Source organism: Petaurus breviceps, unplaced genomic scaffold (genome assembly GCF_028583685.1).
Source record: "Petaurus breviceps papuanus isolate PSGF00001 unplaced genomic scaffold, PetGlider_PUasm1.0 226, whole genome shotgun sequence".
Classification (NCBI taxonomy): Eukaryota; Metazoa; Chordata; class Mammalia; order Diprotodontia; family Petauridae; genus Petaurus; species Petaurus breviceps.
The window spans coordinates 853,701-875,098 of NW_027185890.1; the positions used below are offsets into that span (position 1 = coordinate 853,701).

At 37.8% G+C, this 21,398-nt stretch overlaps 1 protein-coding gene across 3 annotated transcripts in view; it reads right to left on the minus strand.

The window, feature by feature from the left end:
• Nucleotides 1-313: 313 nt before the first annotated feature.
• The window catches only part of NDUFS4 (NADH:ubiquinone oxidoreductase subunit S4), a 164,085-nt gene continuing 143,000 nt past the window's right edge, over nt 314-21,398 (minus strand). Inside the window, exons 5-6 of one of the 3 annotated variants that reach the window (XR_011169742.1) lie at nt 1,186-13,663; nt 314-841 (exon numbers count right to left, since the gene is read on the minus strand). Coding sequence is in view for 2 of the 3 variants with exons in the window: in XM_069095289.1 (XP_068951390.1) it covers nt 19,498-19,601 (104 nt within the window). In the remaining variant the exon portion in view is untranslated. Of the gene's footprint in view, nt 13,664-19,382; nt 19,602-21,398 lie in introns of those variants that run through there. The other 2 variants (XM_069095290.1, XM_069095289.1) reach the window with 2 other exon arrangements.

Below are 21,398 nucleotides of genomic sequence, written 5' to 3' on the forward strand. Positions count from 1 at the left end.
TCTATATAATCTTATGTAGATTGTGAGTTCCTTGAAGGCAGAGACTGTCTTTTTCCTTTTGTTGTATCCCCAGCACTGAGCATAGCACCTAGCACATAGTAGGCTCTTGATCAATCCTTATTGAGTATTGACTATTTCCTCATTTGATTCTCATAACAGCCCTGTGAGGGAGGTGCTATAATTACCCCTATTTTACAGATGAAGAAATTGAGACTGAGAGAATTTAAGTAACTTGTTCAAGGTCACATAAGTAAGTGTCTGAGACAGAATTTGAACCCAGATATTTCTGACTCAAAGTTCAGCAGTCTTTGCCAGTTTTTGCAAAGAATTTTATTTCATGAAATGAGACATCATTTTTTAAAATGTTGTGTTATATTCTAATTTTGTTTAAACATTTCCCAATTACTTTTTTCATTACATTTTCTCAAATACATGTAAACAACATTTGTATTTTAAATTTTTGAATCCCAAATGCTTTCCTTTCTCTCCTTCTTGAGAAGGCAACCAATTTGATATAGATTATACATACACAGATATGCAATACATTTCAATATTAGCCATGTTGCAAAAGAAAATGCAGACCAAGAAAAGCCAAGAATTATAAAGTGTAAAAAGAGAAAAAGTATGCTTTGGTTTGTACTCAGACTCCATCAGTTCTTTCTCTGGAGATGGATAGCATTTTTCATCATGAGTCTTTCAGAATTGTCTTGGATTATTGTATTGCCAAGAGTAACTAAGATGCTCACAGTTGATGATTGCATAATATTGATGTTACTGTGCAAAATGTTTTCCTGGTTCTGCTTGTGTAATAAGACAGCTTAAGTTGATCTGAATAATTTTCCTGTCAGAAAAAAAAATGGCAAGAAGTTACCTGTGTGACTCTGGGCCTCAGGGAACTCTAACAAGGAGTCATAGAACAGCAAATAAAGTGCACTGATAGAGGGAATTTTGGCAACTAGAATTCCCTCCGTGAGTGAAATGATAGATCTGGTAAAAGGAAGAAAGAACAACTGCCACCAAGTCACTCAAATCAAGTGGCTCTTTCTCCTATTTGTTCAGCTCTGCCCAGAAGAAGATTGCACCAATGCTGAGAAACATATCTCCATTTATCTGACATCCTGCAGAGTCAGGACACTTCTCTATGACCAACCTCCACCTTTAGCCTAAGGGCTCCTATCTTGTTACCAGTGAAGATGAAGAGAACAAGGATGTTGCAACTGGATCCTTCTCATGACATCATCTCTTTGCCATCTTCTCTTCAAGAGAAACCATCTTCCTTCATACACCATATTGGTTAACCCTTGAATATTTTGTTTCTTCTGCAACATTTTTTCATTCTTCCTCTCAGTATTTCTCCTTGTAAATCTGTCTAAAACTGAACCCAAATGAGAATTTGGTCAATGGTAAACATAATGAGGGGAATTCCTTGAATTTTTTCAGCATGTTTTATTCTTGTTTAAGCGCTCTGGCATTGCACTATCCTATTTTTATACCAGTAACGACTATATGCATTATCTCATTTGAGTCTCACAACCACCCTGGGAAGTAGATAGTCCAGGTATTATCATCTCCATTGTAGAGGTGAGGAAATACAGGCTCAGAGGTGTAGTGAATGGCCTCAGGTCAGAGGTCACATAGTCTGATTATGAATTAATTATGCCCCTACATATGGATAGAGGGAATCAGAGGATCTCAACTTGATTCTTGGCAGTGTCGCTTAACCATGGGTGTTCTGACATCAGTTTCCTCACCAGATCTTCTTCTATGGCCTAACTTTGCTGAAAGACCTCAAAGGCAGGAGGCCATGACATAGCCCGGGGCATCCCATTCTCCTTTTGCATAACACTAATTGTGTGGAAGTATTCTCTTATATCTGAGAGGCACCAGAGAATAGTGTAACAATGAAAGAACTATGCTGCAGGTTTCTTACTGTGATATTGGGAAAGCCACCCAACTTCTCTGGGTCTCATTTTCCTCTTTGTATGAGGAGGGCATCTCTAACCCTAGTCTCTTCTGGCTCCACCCTACCCTAAGTTTGTATGTGTGCAACTTTCACCTATTATTTAGGGTTCTACCTGGAGCAGAGCAAGTCTAGTCCTTTTTCTAACTTTTGGTCCACCAAATATTTGAAAACAGCTACCAGAGAGTCCCACATCCCAGGTCTTTCATTCAGCCCTTGGACAATGTCATGATCTTGGTGCCTTTCACTATCCTGTTCACACTTTTCTGTATGTGCTTCAGCTTATCAAGGTCCTTCCTAATTTGGTGCCCTAAACTGAACCCAGGGAGAACACAGCGGGGTTTGTGATTTTCAAGATTAAATCATATATTATTTAAAGACTTTTAAAAATTACATTCAAGTCTTAACCCAGAAAGAGACTGTGTATCTCTGTTATCCAAGGATCAGCCACACTAAAACAGGAAAGACTCACCTCCCCAAGATTTACCAACAGCTTATACATTTTGGCCCTAACAGTACATGGACAGTTTCAAAGGAATGGCCCTTAATCCTAAATAGCTCCTTCTGTTTCTGCACTGATGGTGAAGGAGAATTGGCAAATCCAAACTCAGATACTTAATACTTATGTCATTCTGGGTAAATCACTTAAACCCTGTCTGCCTCCATTTCCTCTTCTGCAAAATGGGAAATAATATAGTACCTACCATACAAATTGTCATGAATATAAAATGAAATAATATTTGCAAAAGTTTGCAAACCTTGAAGCATTATTTAAATGCTATCTCTTTTTATTATTTTAGAGAAGGGCAAAAAGCAATGCCTGCCCTCAAGGAGCTTATATTCTAATGGGAAATGTAACACACACACACACATATATAAATGGGTATATTCAAGAAGCTTCATTCAGAGTAGATGAAAGGTAACCTTAGAGGGAAAGGTACTAGCTGCTGGGAATGTCTATAACAGTCTCCTGCAGAAGTTGGGATTTGAGCCCTCTTGAAGGAACTTAGGGAAAGGAGAGCATTCTGTGCATGGTGGGGCAACCAGTAAAAAGGCATGGAGATGGGAGCTTGAGCTCCCACATAGGTGAGGAATAGTAATCAGGTCCTCACGAAAGAAGGTGACTATATCATGCTATTGAGTCAATATAATTTTGGATGAAGCAGATTGGCCATGCAGTGAGAGCAAGACATGAAGTAGGTAATCCTAGGGCTTTTGTGATATAAAAAGAATGAGATACTAGTGCATCAAGCAGGTCCTCTACATGGGACATTAGGTAACACAGAATGAAAAGAGGATGAGACTGTTGTCAGTGGTGCCCAGAGCTTCAAAACTTCTGAACTCTAAAGTTAGCATTAAGTGTCCATAGCTTAAAACTGTACCAAGACTTCTGGGACACCCAGTATTACTGTTTCATCTTCAATTCCTGCCCAAGCATCAAGTGGTGGGCCTTTTAGGATCTTCCTCTCATCTGTCTCTGCTGTTCCCCTCCTGATGGCAGGCCTTTTCTCAAAGTGGTCTCAGAAGGTGTTTTTGCCTCTCTTCTGTAGTTGTATGTAAAGGCAGTTAGGTGGTGCAGTAGATAAAATGCAGGGCCTTAAGTCAGCAAGATTCATCTTCATGAGTTCAAATCTGGCCTCAGACACTGACTAGCTGTGTGACCCTGGGCAAGTCACCATTTGCCTCACTTTCCTCATCTATAAACATGAACAGGAAAAGAAAATGGCAAACCACTTCAGTAGCTTTGTTAAGAAAACTGCAAATGGGGTCACAAAGAGTCAGATATGACTGAAACAACTGAACAACAACAAATAGTTGTAATTAGTTCATTTTATTTTTTGTCTGGAGCCAAGTTTTTTCCTGCTTGGTCCCAGAAGGCAGAACTAAGACAAATGTTTGGAAGTTGGCAGACAGGCTGGTTTTAAATTCATAAAAAAAAAAAATACTTCCTAACGGTAAGAATTAACCAAAAGAACAATAAATTCTGCCACAAGATAGTGACTGCCTAGTCTTAGTGCTTGCTCTTCAAGCAGAGGCTGGCTAATCATTTGTCAGGTATAGCAAGAATGAATTAGGCCAGGGGGGTCACCTTAGGGAACATGTGCACTGGGGTAGCTCCTAGAATTCCTATTCAGTTATTGGTCAGTATCAGTGACCTCTGAGCCTTTCAAGCTCTGAGATTCTGTGCTTGATTCTGTGACCATTACATAGAAATAGTCAAATTAATGCTACTGCCACCACTCAGAAATATTCTAATCAATCAGAATGCAAATGAGAATGGTAAGGTTCTCTAAGAATGTCACCATCTTTAAAATAAAATTAGGTGGAAATATGGGGACTGTTGATTTGCTAGAAGTTTCCAATCAATAAACATTTATTAAGTACAGAACATGGTGTCAAATATTAGAGGAAATAAGAACATTAAATAAGTTTATGGTCCCTGTCCTCATGGAACAATGTAGAATATAATACTTAGATACATCATAGTTTGCAATAGAGCTTAAGTACAGGAAGGAGCTATAAATAATTTTGGTGGGAACAACAAGTTTATGCACATCAAGGAAGGCTTCAGAAAGGAGCAGGCATTTGAGCTGGATCTCAAAGAAATGAGATTTTTATGGGCAGGGGGAGACCATTGCTGGGATAGGGAATATAGTAAGCAAAGACATTGAGGCAGGAAAACAGGAGACGTGGGTGTGGAATGGTGAGTTGTCCAATTTAGTGGGGAACGTACATCCATAATATGAGAAGTGATATATGTGTCATTGGATTTTATTTGGAAATAAGGAGTCACGGTTTAAAAGAGCAGGGACATGTTTAAATTTGTGTATGCAGAAAGTGAACTAGAAACATTAGAGAGAAGAGAGCGGAAAGAGGAAGACTGGTTAGTAAGTTACTGTAATAGCTCACAAGGCTGAAAAAAGTGACTTTTACTAGGGTGGTGGCTATGAAAACTGCAAGGGACAGATGGCAGGGATAGATAATGCAGCGGCAGAATCAATAGGACTGAAGAGTGTAGGAAGTAAAGGAAGATGAGGAGCTGAAGATGACACCATAATCTGTAAGCATGGGTAGGATGAGGTCAATGGTGATGCTACTGGCAGAAATAAGGACATCAGAGAGTTTTGATGCACGACATGAAGATTTTAACATTGTGATAAGGATTTCTGCAGCTTCTGATTCTAGAACTTGCTCTTTCCACTCCCCCATGCTGCTCTCAGACCTTGCTGTAACATCCTGTCTCTCTCTGGAGGTCAGGATAAAGTACAAATGAGAAGATCACTGGATTAATTTAACTAATAGTATCTATTGGACATTATAATCTCTTTTCCAGGCAACACTTAGGGTTGGTCACAAATGTGAATAAAAGAAAATAAATTGCATTTGTCTTAAATGTTAAAACAAAGTCCCTAAAGATTCACCTTTAATCTCATGAAAATACTTTGTTAATTTTGTCTCTCTTATCTCTACCATTTACAACATAGTAAAACTGATTAACTGAAATACTCGGGGGATAAGATATTTCTATTTGTTTCTGCTTTCAGCAGATGGGCTAAATCAGGTTGAGGGTAGTCAACAGACTGATGAGTTAGAGGGATGCCTGCCTCAAGCATGCAAGGATTTCCCTGGTGGAATGGGCAGATGAGAACAATTTCTTCTAATAACTGAAGCAGGTGCTGTGGAGCATTTAGAACTTGGTTAGACATCAAAGACACCAATGTCATCAACTGTGTCCTGGGCTATCACTAGTCATCCTGGCTTTTGTCTTTGCTACTGGACTTTGATGACTCTCTGGAAGAGAGGGTGAGGCTGATGACTTTGCACAGCTCTGCCTCACTTAAATCAAATACATACATGAGTTAAGATATCACTCATGATGGCATCAATCTTCTTCAAAAAAATGAAGGATGAACAACAATATTTCTTTAACCTATTGACTGAAAATATTTGAAGTTACCTTGTTTCTGGAACCAAAAATCTGGACTACCACTACTCAAAAATATTTTAATCCATCAGAATGAGAATGGTATAAGTTCTCCAAGAATGTTACCACCTTTTGCCTTAAAAGGATTACTACAGGGATCAGTAGCACATCTTGAAATGACTCTGATGTAAACACAAAAGGCATCAATGATTTCTTAAAGAGTAAATAGGCTCTGAGTGAAATGAGGACTTGAAGGATTTTCCTATTAGCAAAATGCATGAATTTGTGGGCTTGGACCTTGTGAATAAATCCTCATTAATAAATGAATATGTGAGTGAGAGAATGAAGTTTGCCTACTAGGAGGCCTTTTGGGGCGTTTGTTTCCTTTCTGGTTTGCAACTGTGTTTTGGAGGGGTAAAGAGAACATTTAAGTGAAGTGTTACTAATGCAGAAATATGAAAAGAAAGAGAAAATCTCTCTTGCCATTGGTTCTGTTCTGGAAAATCCGGAATGGCCAACATTTGTTTATGCTAATTAAAATACTAAATGTAACTATGCCTTATCACCGTATCCTTTGATTTTTGGACACAAATGTAGCTCCATCTGTTCAAATGCTGTCTTTGGTGCATTAGGCTTTATTAATGCTGAATGATAAAAACTTGGCTATAGTATTACTGTGATAAAAGAGTTTTAACTCATCTGGGGCCCCCTTTGGAAAACTGGTAAGCTGAGTTATGGACTCTACCTGAAAGATGTCCATGTAGATTACATTGTAAAGACTGGTCTTGGTTTGGTTTTCTCTAGATGTATAGATTTCACTTTTAAGTGGGGCTTGAGAGTAGACAAGCACTATTGACAAAAGTAATTGCATTAGTCATATTATTCTAGACAAAAGCTTAGCTTTCCAACAGTGACATTTCCAACTCTTCAACCTGTGCAGATGGAAGATGACAAAGGGCTCTGATTCTTGAGTAATTCAGATAATAGCAACATCTAGGAAAAGGCAGGGGCACTCTCATGTAGAAACAGAACTCTCTGTTTTAAGATTTGTCTTTCTACTTTTTTTTAACCTCAATATCTATTCCACATGAACCTGGAGTGATCTTTCCATCTCACACTGGGATCAACATATAATGTTGTAATACTATTGAGTGTACATAGTAGACATTTAATACTGTAGTCTGAACTGAAGCAAATTCATCAGAAAAAAAATTGGCAGAGAAACAAGGAAGTTTAATTTCTAAGGCCATTTCAGGCTTTCTCCACTTGAATTTTCACTTAGACAGCATGTACCCATCCCAGGGGAATTTCTATTCAATAATAAGATTACTTGTTTTCTTAATGACATTTCATCAATTCATATATTAATTGGTTTCATTTGGGATACTGACATAATCTCGGACCTCAGCATATATAACTTAAAGCAGGGTTTTCAAATTATTTTGGAAATGAGCTCCACCTTCACTATCCTTAACCCTTCTTTGTCTAGGGAGCAGAGACATGGGGACAGACTAATAATTTCATGAGGAATGACTTGAGGAAAGTAAGACAGTGAATATGAATTCTGTGAGGTGGTGACTGATGAATCCCAAAGTCTGGGCATTTCAGGGGAATGCCACTTTCCCTTAGAATTATGGTACTGACCAAGGAGTTACTGTAATCTCATAGTGCTTTGTGCCTAACACTTAAAACATCTTATGAAGAGCTCATGTTTAATAGTCCTGCATAGCTAGAGAAGGCTATTAGGACAACCTGCTGAGGTTCACAATAGATGATAAAGAGGCTCATAGGCTCTGGAATTAGAAAAGACCTCAGAGGACATCTAGTCCAACTACATCATTTTGTAGTTATGTGGAGGACCAGGGAAGTTAAGAGTTTTGGCCAGGGTCACACAGCTAATAAGAGGCACAGCCAAGATTTGAATCTAAGTCCTGTGACTCCAGTGCTCTTTCCCCCTGTCTCATGCTGCCTCTTTGATGATTCACTTGCATTGAATTAGGAAATTATCTGAATGGATACTCAATATTTTTTAAATATATTTATAAACAGGAAGCCTAGTCACACCAGACAACCAATGTTTCCCTTAAAAAAAAAAGATATGCTAAGAATTTTGGGGTTTTTTTTTTACATAATCACGGAAAACTACAAAAGTATCTTATTCTTTGGTTTCTACAGATTTCCTTTTTATGTAAATCATCTGCCAACATTTTTTCACTTTGCTTAGTTTCACATGGAGATTCATGGTCATATAATGCAGAAGGAATGGAAACACTGAGGGCCACAACTGTTTTGTGCCCATGAAGTTAAAAAAAAAGCACAATGTTCATAAGTAAAAAAAAAAAGAAAAAAGGAATGACCATATCTATGTTTGCCTTTTTGTGACATTCCCGGCTATACGAAGTGATTGTAATTTCTGCACATTCACTTCCAGGATGAATAACACCACTCAGGCATGTATCTATTTTTAATTGGAGATGATTTCTATAAACTCGTCTATAGGTTTGCAAATGTTTTTGTATTTTCTCAAAGCTAGTTCATGGATAAGAACATGCTTCTTTACCTCAAACTTCAGGCTGCTTATACCAGGAAATCCACATAATTAGTTCATACAGCAACACAAAGAGAGTGTCATATTTCTTTGTAAATGTCATAATATTGGGGGTGAGCAAGAGCAAAGCAGAGTTTCACTGATCAGATCTTTATCCATTTCTTACTATGCTAAACCCAGGACTAGGCATGTAGAGGGTATAGGAAGAAGATATTTCCCATGTCTTTGTTGCCCATAGGAAGGAGGCAATTACTCTTTTCCTTCTCCCCTAGATAGGGAAAGGAATGGACTCAGACCACAGTCATGGCTCTAAGGCAGGCTTTCAATCCACTTGTCCCTCTGTCTCTCAAGTTGTCAAAATGTATAAATAAATGGATTTCAGAAGAATGTCAACTGACATTCAAAGTCGTCATAACCCAGCCTGCCCTTCTCTTCCTTTCTAGTCTTTTTATACCTTATTGCTTGCTATGTATTTTTTGATTTAGTGACACTGGCCTCCTGGTTGTTCCATGAACAAGACCCTCCATCTCTTTTCCCTGGGAATTTTCTCTGAGTGTTTCCCATGCCTGGGACATCCTCCCTCCTCGTATCTGTCTCCTGGCTTCCTTCAACTAAAATCCCATCTTCTATAGGAAGCCTTTCTCAATTCTAGTACCTTCCCTTTTAAAAATGATTTTCTATTAATCCTTTAGTTCGTACTTATTTGTTTGCTTGTTTTCTCCCTGTAGCAGCAAGCACCCTAGCACACCCAGGATGGCTGCTAGCACGGGTTCTTATATCTGCTTTTCTAAAGGAAAGCAACTCAAAATGGGTTAACAATCTTACTTTAATCAATGAAACATATATCATTTACCTAGTTCCAGGGGAAAAGGCCAGCACCCTGAACTTCAGAGGATACAAAACAGAAGTTACAAGCAGACAAAAAACACAGAGAAACAGATTAGCAGACAGGGCTCCCAGCTGTCTGACCATTACATCCATACCTAGTCAGTTACCAGAGAGAGAAGCACCAACATCTGGGTTTCCAAAGCCAGTGGGCTCAATGGCTGCCCAGTCTCATCTGGCCAAATCACACAACTCTTCCTAAAGTGAGCCAAGAGGCAGAGATGAGTAAGGAGAACATTCTAGGCAAGGGGAATAGCCAGATAAAATTGAAGGGAGCATATTCAACAGATTTTGCAAAGATGATCAAATGACCTTGGTAACAAATAAAATATAAAAGAGAAGTAGTGAGGAGTTGAGAATGACACCCAGGTTGTGAGCTGTAAGGACTAGGAGAGTGGTAGTATCCTTGACTATAATAGAGAAAATTGAAAATGGGGAGAGTTTAGGGGTAAAGATCAGTTCAATTTGGGACATACTGAGTTTAATCTGTCTATTGGATATCCAGTTTGAGATATCTGATAGGCAACGGGAGGGGAGAAACTGGAAGTCATCAGAGAGAGCTTGGGGCTGTATGGTCTGAGACTCATCAGAAGAAAGATGATAACTGAATCCCTGGGAACTGATGAGATCACCAAGTGAAGTAGTATAGAGGAAGAAGAGAAGAGAGCTTGACTCTTTATCTGGAACACCCACCGTTAGTATGACCTAGATGAAGACCTAGCAAAGGAGATTAAGGAGTAGTTAGATAGGGAGAAGGAGAACTAGGAGAAAGCAGTGTCCTGAAAATCTAGAGAGTAAAGAATATCAGAGAGGAGACAGGGCGATCAACAGTAATCAATACTATTATCTCAAAGCAAAAGAATTTATTACACTGGTACAGTAAGAATAATAGGTATAAAATATTCCTCTAATAAACCTGGGGTGAATTCTTTCACAAATATACAAAGCATCTATAGAAAGAGTAGGAACAAATTTTGAGTGTATTAGTACTGAAGCACCCCCATAGGAAAAATGTAGCAAGAGGAATTCATGCCTTCAGTACCGCAGGGTTTTGATGACCTTACACTCCTTGTGAAGACCTCATGTTGCTTTCCCCTGAGTACAGCATCTCTTTGGGGATCATTTTCTCACAGCGCTCTTAGCATCACCTACTTCCTGAAGTGAATCTCTTGATTGCCATGGTTAGTTAGTTCTCCTTGAATCCATGGTTGTCTCTCTTCTCTGCTGCCAGTGGCTCATGATCCTTGATTTTCTTCTTTGCTGTCTCTCTGTGTCTGTACCTTATGAGAACATGTGTCTCTGCTCTCTACTGGATGCATTGTCAAGTAGCTTCAAATTAGAGGGTCATGGTCATTATGGGAAAGGAAGAAGAAAATTAAAGTCCTTCTTAGAGATGAAGAGAGAGTCCTTCTCAGGGCTTAATTTCTTTCTTGATATCCGGCTCCTTCCTGAACTGTAATTCAGAGTTGGTGAGCTTAGTTTTTTAAGGGCTATCAGGGGCATAGCAGACCTTTAATTCAACAAATACCTTTCCCCCTTCCAATTCAAAGAAAACTTCTTTATATTTTATAAAGACATGATAGGAAGAAGTCAAGTCAACTGCCCTCTAATTCTGTCCACGAGAAATATTTTCACAGGTATAGCACAGTGCTAACCATTTTTATTTTGTCTATTTTTAGATGTTTTGAGTATTGAAATTGTTGCATTTTTTCTTATTCCTTTTGTCATGTTCTTTCATTTTATTGTATTGCTAAATCCATTCTCATTTGAGACTAAGGCTGTTGGGTTTGTATTTTCCTTAACTTTTTTTTTTTCTTAGTACTTTTAAAATCTCCTTCCTCTTTGAAATCAGAACTTAGTCTCTGTGAGCAGTTTTTGCTTACACCCCTTTATTTTACCACTGAGGAAGCTGAGGCCCAGAAATGATTTACCTAAGGTTGCTACTTACAATTAAAGATGTAAATAGAAGAAGCAGGATTCAAACCCAAGTCACATAGCTCCATGAACACAGAATATCTCTAATTGTAATGGCCATCCTCAGTCCCTGAGAACTGGGTGATGAAATCCTACTTCCTCCTCTTCATAAAGAGGTTTGGGAGAGGGGGAGGTCGAAAGGTACAAAGTGTGGTTGGTATTTACTATCATATGTCACCATTCTGTTAGCTGGGTTTGCTTAAATCTTTTTCTTTTAGAGAGGATGGTTTCAAGGCAGAATAAGGTGGGAGAAGGATTAGAGGAAAATTACTTTGATGTAAAAACAAATCTTAAATTGAACTTTAAGTCATACACATTTAAATAAATCATACACAAAAAAGGTAAGATGATCCTAAATCTTTTTCTAAAGCTCTCAGGAAATGAGGCTTAGCTAAGTGCTGACAAGTTTAAGGTCCAGTAATAAAAGGAATGCCCTTTAACATTTATTTTTCTCTTATTGTTTATTGTTATACTGGATTAAATATAGAAGTTAGTTTAATTTTCCCTCCTTTTTTCCCCTTTGGAGGAAAAATCATCACACTTAGAAGAAAAGGAGTTACTCAAATGGAAGAACACAATTTTCACCAGCAGTAAAACAAGCAAAAGAAGCTTTGAAGATGAAACAAATGCAAATTAGCACAAATCTTTCTGTTTGGATCCTTCTAGTCTGTCTTTCCCATTTCTTCAGATTAACAATGATTATCTATCTCACAATGTTACTTAATAAACTGATTTAATCTAGAATTATTAATAACTAAATCTCAGCAGTGACATTATATATTTACAGTATTACTATAGCGCTGAAATCAGGCCCTTGGCTTTCTGATGAAGTCTTTCAAGATCTAGCATTTAATATGAAAACTATAAGCAAATCCCATCTACCAATAAAGTATATATAAAGCAAGGGAAGCTGTCGGTTTTCAAAATCAAGACAGACATGATGATTTTGTGGCTTTGAATGATCTACACCCTTATCTGTGTGCTTACTTCTTCCAATAATGCAAATTACAATTATTCATGCCTGCCTACCCTATGCAATTCTTGTTCATGTACTCCTATACATCTGCCAAAGGAGTTCACTCAATGTTCTGGGGGCCATCCACTTGTAGGAATATCTGTATGATGGTATGATAAGTCCATCATTTTTTGGTGGTGACTGTTACACACACATACACACACACACACACACATTTTCCCCCTTGAAACATCCCTTATTTGGCCTCTGTTGTGAAATTGCATGTTTGCAATGAGTTGCAGCCTCTTATGGTCACCATATAATTCTGCACTGCCCTTTGACTTTAATGGTTATATTCTATGACTTGCAGTCAATGAACATTATGGAAAGATCAATGGTATTTAAAAAAGGTAATTTTCCCCCCAGGGCAAAACTAAGAATCATTAATAGAATTGCACAATTTCTCAAATGCAATCTAGTTTACACTGCTTCTTTTCTTTAATTCTGGGCCCAGCTCATTGTCTATTTGGAAAGCCTGTCCAAGTTGCTCTTACTGTTGGACGAGTTCTAGGTGGATTGTCCAAACTACTATAAACCATTGGATAGATAATAGACATTTTTCATCCATTTGCTTTTTCCTTTGTGGCTAGCTAGGCCAAACTCTTGGGTGATTATAGATCTCATTTAGGAGACTTTAAAGTTCTAGGATTTGATGCAATCAGCACATCATCTGTAATCAGGACTTCACCATTTACAGGGTATTTTTCCATTTGGACTTTGTACAGGACATTCTCCATGTCAATGGCAAGTCAACAAATTTGATGTTATTAAAATGCCTACTAGGCACCAGGCACTGTGCTAAAGTCTTTGGTTAGCATTGCTCCCTCCCTATTTTAATTATCAGAGAATCTTCAAAGTTATCTCTATTATTTTCCCAGGAATTTCATATGATTTTGGTATATATGCAAAGAAGGTTCCCTGTTGACAAGTATCCTTTAGGGTAGTGTTTTGGTCTACCAAATCAAATGCTTTTTTTTATAGTCATATAGATAAATACAATGGGGTCTTGTATTCTCTATAGCTTTTAGTCAATTGTGTGATTGTAAAGATGTGGTCTACTATGAAATATCATTTGTGAAAAACTTTTTTCTCTTTTTATACTTTTATCAAAGTTGCCCCCATGGTATGCATAAATTGCTCTCATAAAAACTTGGATGATAGAAAAATAGGTACAGGAATCAATAATTATTGATATTGGGGCTGGCAGGAAACAGCGCACTGAAAAAAAGAGGTAGGGGTAGGCCCGAAACAAGCTGGGTCCCTCAGAAGAGCACCGCAGATCTTAGCACAGCCACGGAAGGGTTGGGGCCGAGAACCTCGACTAAGCCCAGCAGGACGGGAAGGTGCTGCCAGTTTCTGTAAGAGAGAGAAAGGAAAAATACCTAACTCGAGATAAATTGGTGAAGCTGATGGAATGGAAGCTGGCGAGGGACAAGTTCAGACCACAACTGCAGCAACTGGCGGCCACTAACCCAGAGGAACCGGTAAAGCAGTGCATGGCAACAGCCTTCTCTATACTGCCCGATATGGAAGCCACCATCACCGAGCTGAGCCAGCTGTGGGACTAGCCACTGGCTCTGCAATTCTGGCAGCAGGCGCCCCAGAGACAATAGCATTCATGGCAGACGAGGCAGTGGCTGCTGTCCCTGACCTCCCTGTGCTCCAGTATACCGTGTTTCCCCGATAATAAGACCTATCCCGAAAATAAGCCCTCCCCTTACTGTGTAAGATTCCTCTAAAATAAGCCCTTCCCCGAAAATAAGCCCTATTGAGATTGCTACTGTAGTGAAGGTGATCCCCTGCGCTACACGCTACATTACGGTACCCTCTGTATGCACCGTCACCCCCCCCCACCGTGAAACACACGCCGCACTCCGAGCTGCATCCAATCAGAGCTGCAGCAGTGAGTGCGTCATCCTGTTCTTCCCCAGTGATTTGCTTGCTGGCGCCATTGAGAGCAGTGCCGCGGAGGAGAGCTGAGGCAGGACAACATAAGCCCTCCCCTGAAAACAAGCCCTCTGGTGTTTTTCCTTCCAAAAAAAATAAGAGTGTCTTATTATCGGGGAAACACGGTACTCTCAAACACTATATCCTGTATCTGAACAAGATCCGGGCCTGTGCTAAGAGACTGAACCAAGTTGATGTTTCATCAGAATGGACTCCTCACCAGATAGAAATGTGCCTCTGGACCTGGACTGTGGCCCAAAAACTGTGTCCCTCCATCCTGCCCTCCTTTTCTTGGACAGCCCCCAAAGCCAAGAAAGGTGCTGACGATGTTAGACCATCCAAGAAACGAAAAACTAATATGCACTGATCCTGGATGCCTGTATACACTCCACCCAAGAGAACTGCATCAAGTCACAGTAACCTGAAGCCAGACTCCTATCCTCTCCTTGTGTCCATGGAGGAATCAGGGCAGTGGGGAGCCACTGTCATCCATTAAAATTCCCTTCCATCCCAACCTCATCTGGACCTCAACTCAGATACTCTTTCCCAGGCTAGCATTGAGCTTGGAGTTAGGAAGGTGGAGTTCATAGCTCCAATTCCATCACTCAGTTACCCTTGGGGAAGTCACTTAAACTATCTTTGCAGTTCAAAAAAAAATTATTGATATTCCAGGCATATAATATAGTCTGAATTTTTTTCTTACTTTTGATATCCCCCCTTCTTTCAGATAACCTTGAAAACTGATCCTTCAATGCTGTCAAAACTTTCATTTCAGCACCAATCTTTTCTTTATAAATTTAATCTACAACCAGTCCTTTTTCCATTTTTTATTTTGTTCAGGGCCATTTCTACTTCCATAGTCTACTGTCAAATATGGCTCCATTGCCCCCAATGGTGAAGTGTTTGTTATAAAAATGTTTACAATTCATTTACATTTTTATTCTATTTGTTGACTATTTAGTTTCAACCTTAACTGTTACCTGGGTTAATATGGCTGATTTGGGAATCTTATCAAACTTTCTGTCATGTTCCTTCCTCCCATCTTCTGGCCTGACCTCTTCCTGTCTGCAGAAGACAGTAGGGCTTTATCAGCTCATTCCACTTATCTCTTCGAGTAAGTCTGTCCCTATGAAGCTCTCCCCAACCTCCAACTCCAACCCCCACTTTCAGCCATATAAACCTCCGTAACTGCCTGAGAGAACTCCATTTGGAGCCTGTACTTTTAGGGATGTTAATAATCTATATGATGCATTCCCCAAAGTGTAACACACACCCAACTGGTTATAACATCTTCATGCCAATGATTCTGAACCCCTGGCTGTTGTTATTCAAATTCTGCTCTCCATCCCTACTGCCTTTCCCTTTATTTCCATCTTCAACTCAATCCCTGTAACATCCTGTGCTAAAACTTAGCCACCCTTTTCACGGTGCTCTCTGGAATACCTGCTGCATAGGTAACACATCTGCTTTCATCTTGTTTTCCTTTCCCACTCTTACACATAGTAGGAGCTCTGTAAACACTTGCTGATTCCCTTGATTAGAAGATTTTGATATTAACCAATATGGCTCAGCATGTGTCATTAACTCCTGGTTGCAATCAAATCCTTGTCAGTAAGAGTATCTATGTGTTTTGGGTACCTTTTTTTTTTTTTTTTTTTACCAATCCTGGCTGAAATTTCAGTTTGATTTAATGTTTATCCAAAGACCCCACAATCATCAGTCCAACCTGAAAAATTATGTTGCACATACAAGAGGCTCGTAACATGTCGTCTGAAATTCAAATCTGCTTAATTTCACCTGTTTCCTTAGAAATTTGATGGCTTGGAAAATGGGTATTATGAACATCCGAACATCTGCATTCAATTAATATTAATACTGTTATAAATGGAACCACAGTGCAGAAGGAGTTGTAGCTAAATGGAAAGATGGCTTATAAGTTTCTCCCCAGAAAATGATTTGGAAAGTGGGTATTATCATGCAATGAATATAACAAGGAATGTGATTTTATGGGATATATGGTTATCTTGCATTACAGTGATAAGCATTTATAGAAACTTCATTATGTAACTGTTTTAAGCTTATTTGCCAGTATTTGTTGCAGAAGATAATTAGAAAGATAAAGAATACAAAGAACTTTATAAAATACTCCAAATTAAACACATAACTTTCTTTTTTCTTTCTTGGGGGGGAGGGCAATTGGGGTTAAGTGACTTGCCCAAGGTCACGTGCTAGTGTTAAGTGTCTGAGGTCAGATTTGAACCCAGGTCCTCCTGACTCCAGGGCTGGTGTTCTGTTCACTGTGCCACCTAGCCAGCCCCAAATGATATATAATTTTTTTGCCTTTTTTTTTTGGAGGGCAATTGGGATTAAGTGACTTGCCCAAGGTCACACGGCTAGTTTTTGTGTTAAGTCTCTGGGGTCGGATTTGAACTCAGGTACTCCTGACTCCAGGGCCAGTGCTCTATTCACTGCACCATCTAGCTGCCCTGAACACATAACTTTCTGTTTGGCAGCTTCAATTCAAAGGTGGACATGAAAGAAAGCTCAAAAACACGTTGGAAATGTAGTTTAGGAGTAAGAAATGAGAGAAGCTAAAGCCAGTATCCTTCACAGAAGACTCACTTAGATATTTTAAGTACCTTGTTTGAGAAAAGCGTCAGCAGACAATGAATAGCTTATGGGGGCCTCTTAGCTTACTATCAAAAGGTAAATATACTGGTGCAGGTTTTAAGCTATATAGTTTTAGGAGTGGAGACCCACTGAGTACCTTGAAATTTTGGTAATCATTACCCTCGGTACCCAGCCTACAAGTGAATGTTGAGGGCAGAAGTAGAACAAATGGGCTACTAGGCATTTTAAAAAAATTAGTTTCATTTTAATAGAAAGGAAACAACTAATTTCTGATAATGGGGATTGTTCCCAAATCAATTATCTGTGTACAGACAGTCCATCAACTTATTTGAGCAAAGACCAAATTTAACATAAAACTAAAAAGAATACATTTTTAAAATTAATTTCATTTTGCATTTAATAAAATACTTTCTTTTCCTTCTGTTCTCCCACATTAAAAAAGTAAAATCTTTGTAAAAATTGTTAATAAATGTTCAGATTTGCCCATTATGTATGCTTTGTCAAGAAAACTTTAAACTTTCTCAAGATAATAGATTTAAGAAGTTACTTAATATAAAGGGGGTGGAGTTATTGAAAATTACTTTTTTTCAGTGGTCTTGACCCACCCAGTAAAACAATATCCAGACAGTGAAAGACAATAGAAATTTAACTAATGTTCCCTAGGCATCAGACTTAGAAAAGCAATTCAAAAATCAACTTTGCCCATAACAGGGCCTTATCATTGTTCCTCAGTACTGCAGATGAAGCACTCAGGTAGCTAGAGGAACAATATAATACAATAAGGACAGGGGACTACCAAAGAGAGGAAATAAGACATTTAGATAGTGTAAAATTGGTTATAAAATCAGTTTTGTTGTAATACTAACAGAAAGGAAACAGTTGCAAATTTTTATTATAATCAAAAAGAGAGGGCAGGACACTGAATAAATATTTGTAGAAATATCAGGATTTGAAGTATGGGCTTGATGTCTCCTGGTTGCTTTAATCCCAGTTTAACATCAAATTCCTCTCAACATTTTTACAGAACTGTTCTAAAATGCAATTTTACCTTTTAACTGAAATAAAATGCCTAATTTATAGTGTACATTTAAGCCTATGAAAAAATGTAACTGCAAAAGGTTATTAAAATATATACACACACACATATATATACATTCACATGTGTGTGTATGTATACATATGTATTAGATATAGATAATCTTTCAGGAGCAGGAAAATGAAATCACAACATTTTATTTATTTTAATTTGCTGAGCTTTCTCAAATTGTATCAAGAAAACAGGCCAATTGCATTTTTTGGGAAAACAATTATGGGGAAAAATTTAGCATTTCATACTAAATTTAGCTTTAACAGAAAAAATGGTTGTAACGCTGGTTAGTACATATTATATCCCTATTAGAAATAAGAACTTCACAGAATCACAGAACTGGGAGCTCAGAAGCCATTCAGTCTAATTTATATCTGAAAAGGGGTCTCTTCTACACGATATTCAGGAAGTGGTACTGCAGCCTCTGCCTGAAGACCTCAAGGGAGAGGGAATCCACTACCTCACAGCCTAAGGTAGCCAACTCCATTTTGAGAAAGTTTTAATTGGCAAAAGTTTTATCTTAAACTGAGTCAAAACCCATTATTCTATGACTTTCATTCACTGCCTCTAGTTCTGTCCTCTGAGGTCAAGAGGAGTGAGAATTTCATGATGTTGTGCTGAACATTTGTAAAACATTACTTACTGATCTACTTAAAATGTCAATACACAATAAAAGAAGATTAGTATAAGGCACATGGCGTTACTAAATATGACCCTGCTTTTCCAGGTGGTTCTGATGCACTCAAACAGTAGCTAGAGGGTAAAAGACATTATAAATTCAATTAATGGCACCAGTCTAATAAAACAATTCAAACTGTAATTAATTTTTCCCATAAAAGTGCCTCACTTTTGTTCTGTATAGAAGATGATACAGTAGAGTAGCATACCTAGAACTGTGAATATCACAAAAGGTGAGCCTTTAAGTATTATTTAATCTGAGAGGAAGAGTTTCCCACTGACTTGATCAGAACTAAAAAGGTCTTGATTTGCTTTTATTCAGACTACAGAGAGATGCTTCAGAAAGTGATTTTTAATGGCGCACAAGTCAGTCAAGCTAAAAGATGTACATGAAGATCCATTCTGAAAAGAGTAGATAGGGATTTAGGCTTACCATATTGTGCTAGGGTGAATTTTTCCTCTATATGTGATAAAAGAGAACCTTTAAGACAACAATTCAACCTCCAGAATGGTGGTGGTTTTTAAACACATTATTCATTTTAAAATGGCTATGAAAAGCAAGCCATAATCTTCAATGTTGCAGTTAATTTCAAACATTCCTTTTAAAAGATTCCAAGTACAAAGATTTCCTAGAGGTATGAACATCTCAAATCTGCTCTATATATAGGAAGTTAGTAACAGGTTCAATTTAAGACATCAAAAACATTTTAAATAGACACCACAAGATGCATCTGTAGTTTAAAGGTCAAATTTATTAGGAGATTAAGAGATGTATTATACATGGACTATAAATACTGCACAGCTGACTTTATTCACAGTCAGACACAGAGATATAGTCAGTGCCGACCTATTTGGTGGACACTCTTGTTCTTTTGTTCCAAGAAAAGTTTGCGGCGTAAGACTTGGATTTAGGTTTGGGGACCTTTCTCTCTTGAACGTCATAGCTCCAGCCTGGAAAAAAGCATACCAATCGTATTAAAGAATACACCTAATTTACAACAAAAACTGAATTCATGACTTCAAAAAAACCTTAAACTTAAGGTTCATTTATTATAATGAAGAAATGTCAATAGAAATCTGAAATAGAATATATATTTAGTAGTTTGGTTCTTTGTAAGGTCAGTAAAGTATAATCTTTGAGAATGAAGGACAAACATGGAAGAGTATAAATCCTATTTCTTATAAAGCTCCAAAGGCAAAGACTAAAGCTGGCTTGTTCTGTCTCAGATTCTAAGGTACAGCCAATGAGTCAACTTCAAATTCAAGGTTTCCTACTATTCTAACTGATGACTGCATATAAGGCAAATACTTCCAAGTATCTGTAACTTGACATATGAATTCTAAGTCTTGAAATCTTTATTTTCTGAAAGAGGAGAACGAAGAGAAAGGTGGACAATATTTGTACTCATACACAAACTGATAGAGCAGGAAAGGATATTGAGAAACAATCTGAAATCTAACAGGTAAATGTCAAAAATATTCATGATTGACTATAGCCTATGCATTCTCTGATGTTCTCGTGGGACATATTCTCTAACTTCTTTTTTAAAAAATCCAATCCAATGTTTTATCTTTCTAAATGTCTAATCAAAATCTTGCCTGTGTTCGCTTAAGTCTAATTCTTGGTCCCTCCTTGGAGATGTAGGAAACTACCAAAGAATCTGAACAAAAACTTTTCAAAAGAGGAAAAATTAACCTCTTCTTTGGGCTAAGCAACCTTGTTCCTTTTAACTCTTTTCTCATAGGAACTATTTTCTATCCATTTAAATTTTCTTCACTATTCTTTATTTGCCTATTTTCCAAAATAAAGACATTTTAAAGTAGAAAGCATTAATTATTCTACATTTGATATTTCATAGCCGAAAAAAATGATCAAGTTTTTAAAAAAGATTAAAATTATTATAGTCTCAGAATTTTAAAGTTGGGAAGGACATATGTGTATGTGTAAAATTCAAAATGTGTGAACGTGTGTGTATATATGATAAGATATTTTAAACACACACAGAAATACACATATCCATAACTGGAACAGAAATCTACATTACACTATACTATATCAAACATGAATCATCTTTTATCTACTTGAAGACCTTCAATAAGGGGGAACTTATTACTTCTCAGGGCAGCCAATTCTACTTTGGGATAGCTAATTAATAGGAAGTTTTTTTTTGTTTGTTTGGTTTTTTTTACTAATATCAAGCCTAAACTTGCAACTTCTCAACTTCCCTTTCTTCTCCTTTCTCTCCCCACTTATCCAGTTCTGCCCTCTGAGTACAAAAAGAACTAAAATCTCTTTTCCTTATAATCGTGTTTCTCCTCTTAGACTTCTCATCTCTACTTTATTCTCTTTTTCAAGATGAACAGCCCAAGTTCCTTTAATTGGTTCCCATACGAAATGGACTTGAGCCCCTTCAGCCCTCTGTTTAACTTCCTCTCAATGTTACTTATCAAAGTCTTTCAGTTCAGTTCTGAACTGACAACCATATTCCAGACGTGCTCCAACTACGGAGGGCCCATCACCTCTTTAGAAACCATTCTTTTTTTAATGCAAGCCAACATTGCTTTAGCTTTTTTTTTTTATTTTTGGAGTTGGGGGGGGCTGTTATAGCATATAATAAAACTCATATTGAGCTTGTATTCTACAAAAATGTTCACGTCTTATTTAGGGAATGTATTGACTAACCACATTGTACTTCTAAAGTTGATTTTAAAAGACTTTTATTGATGTGTTTTGTTTTTACATTATAA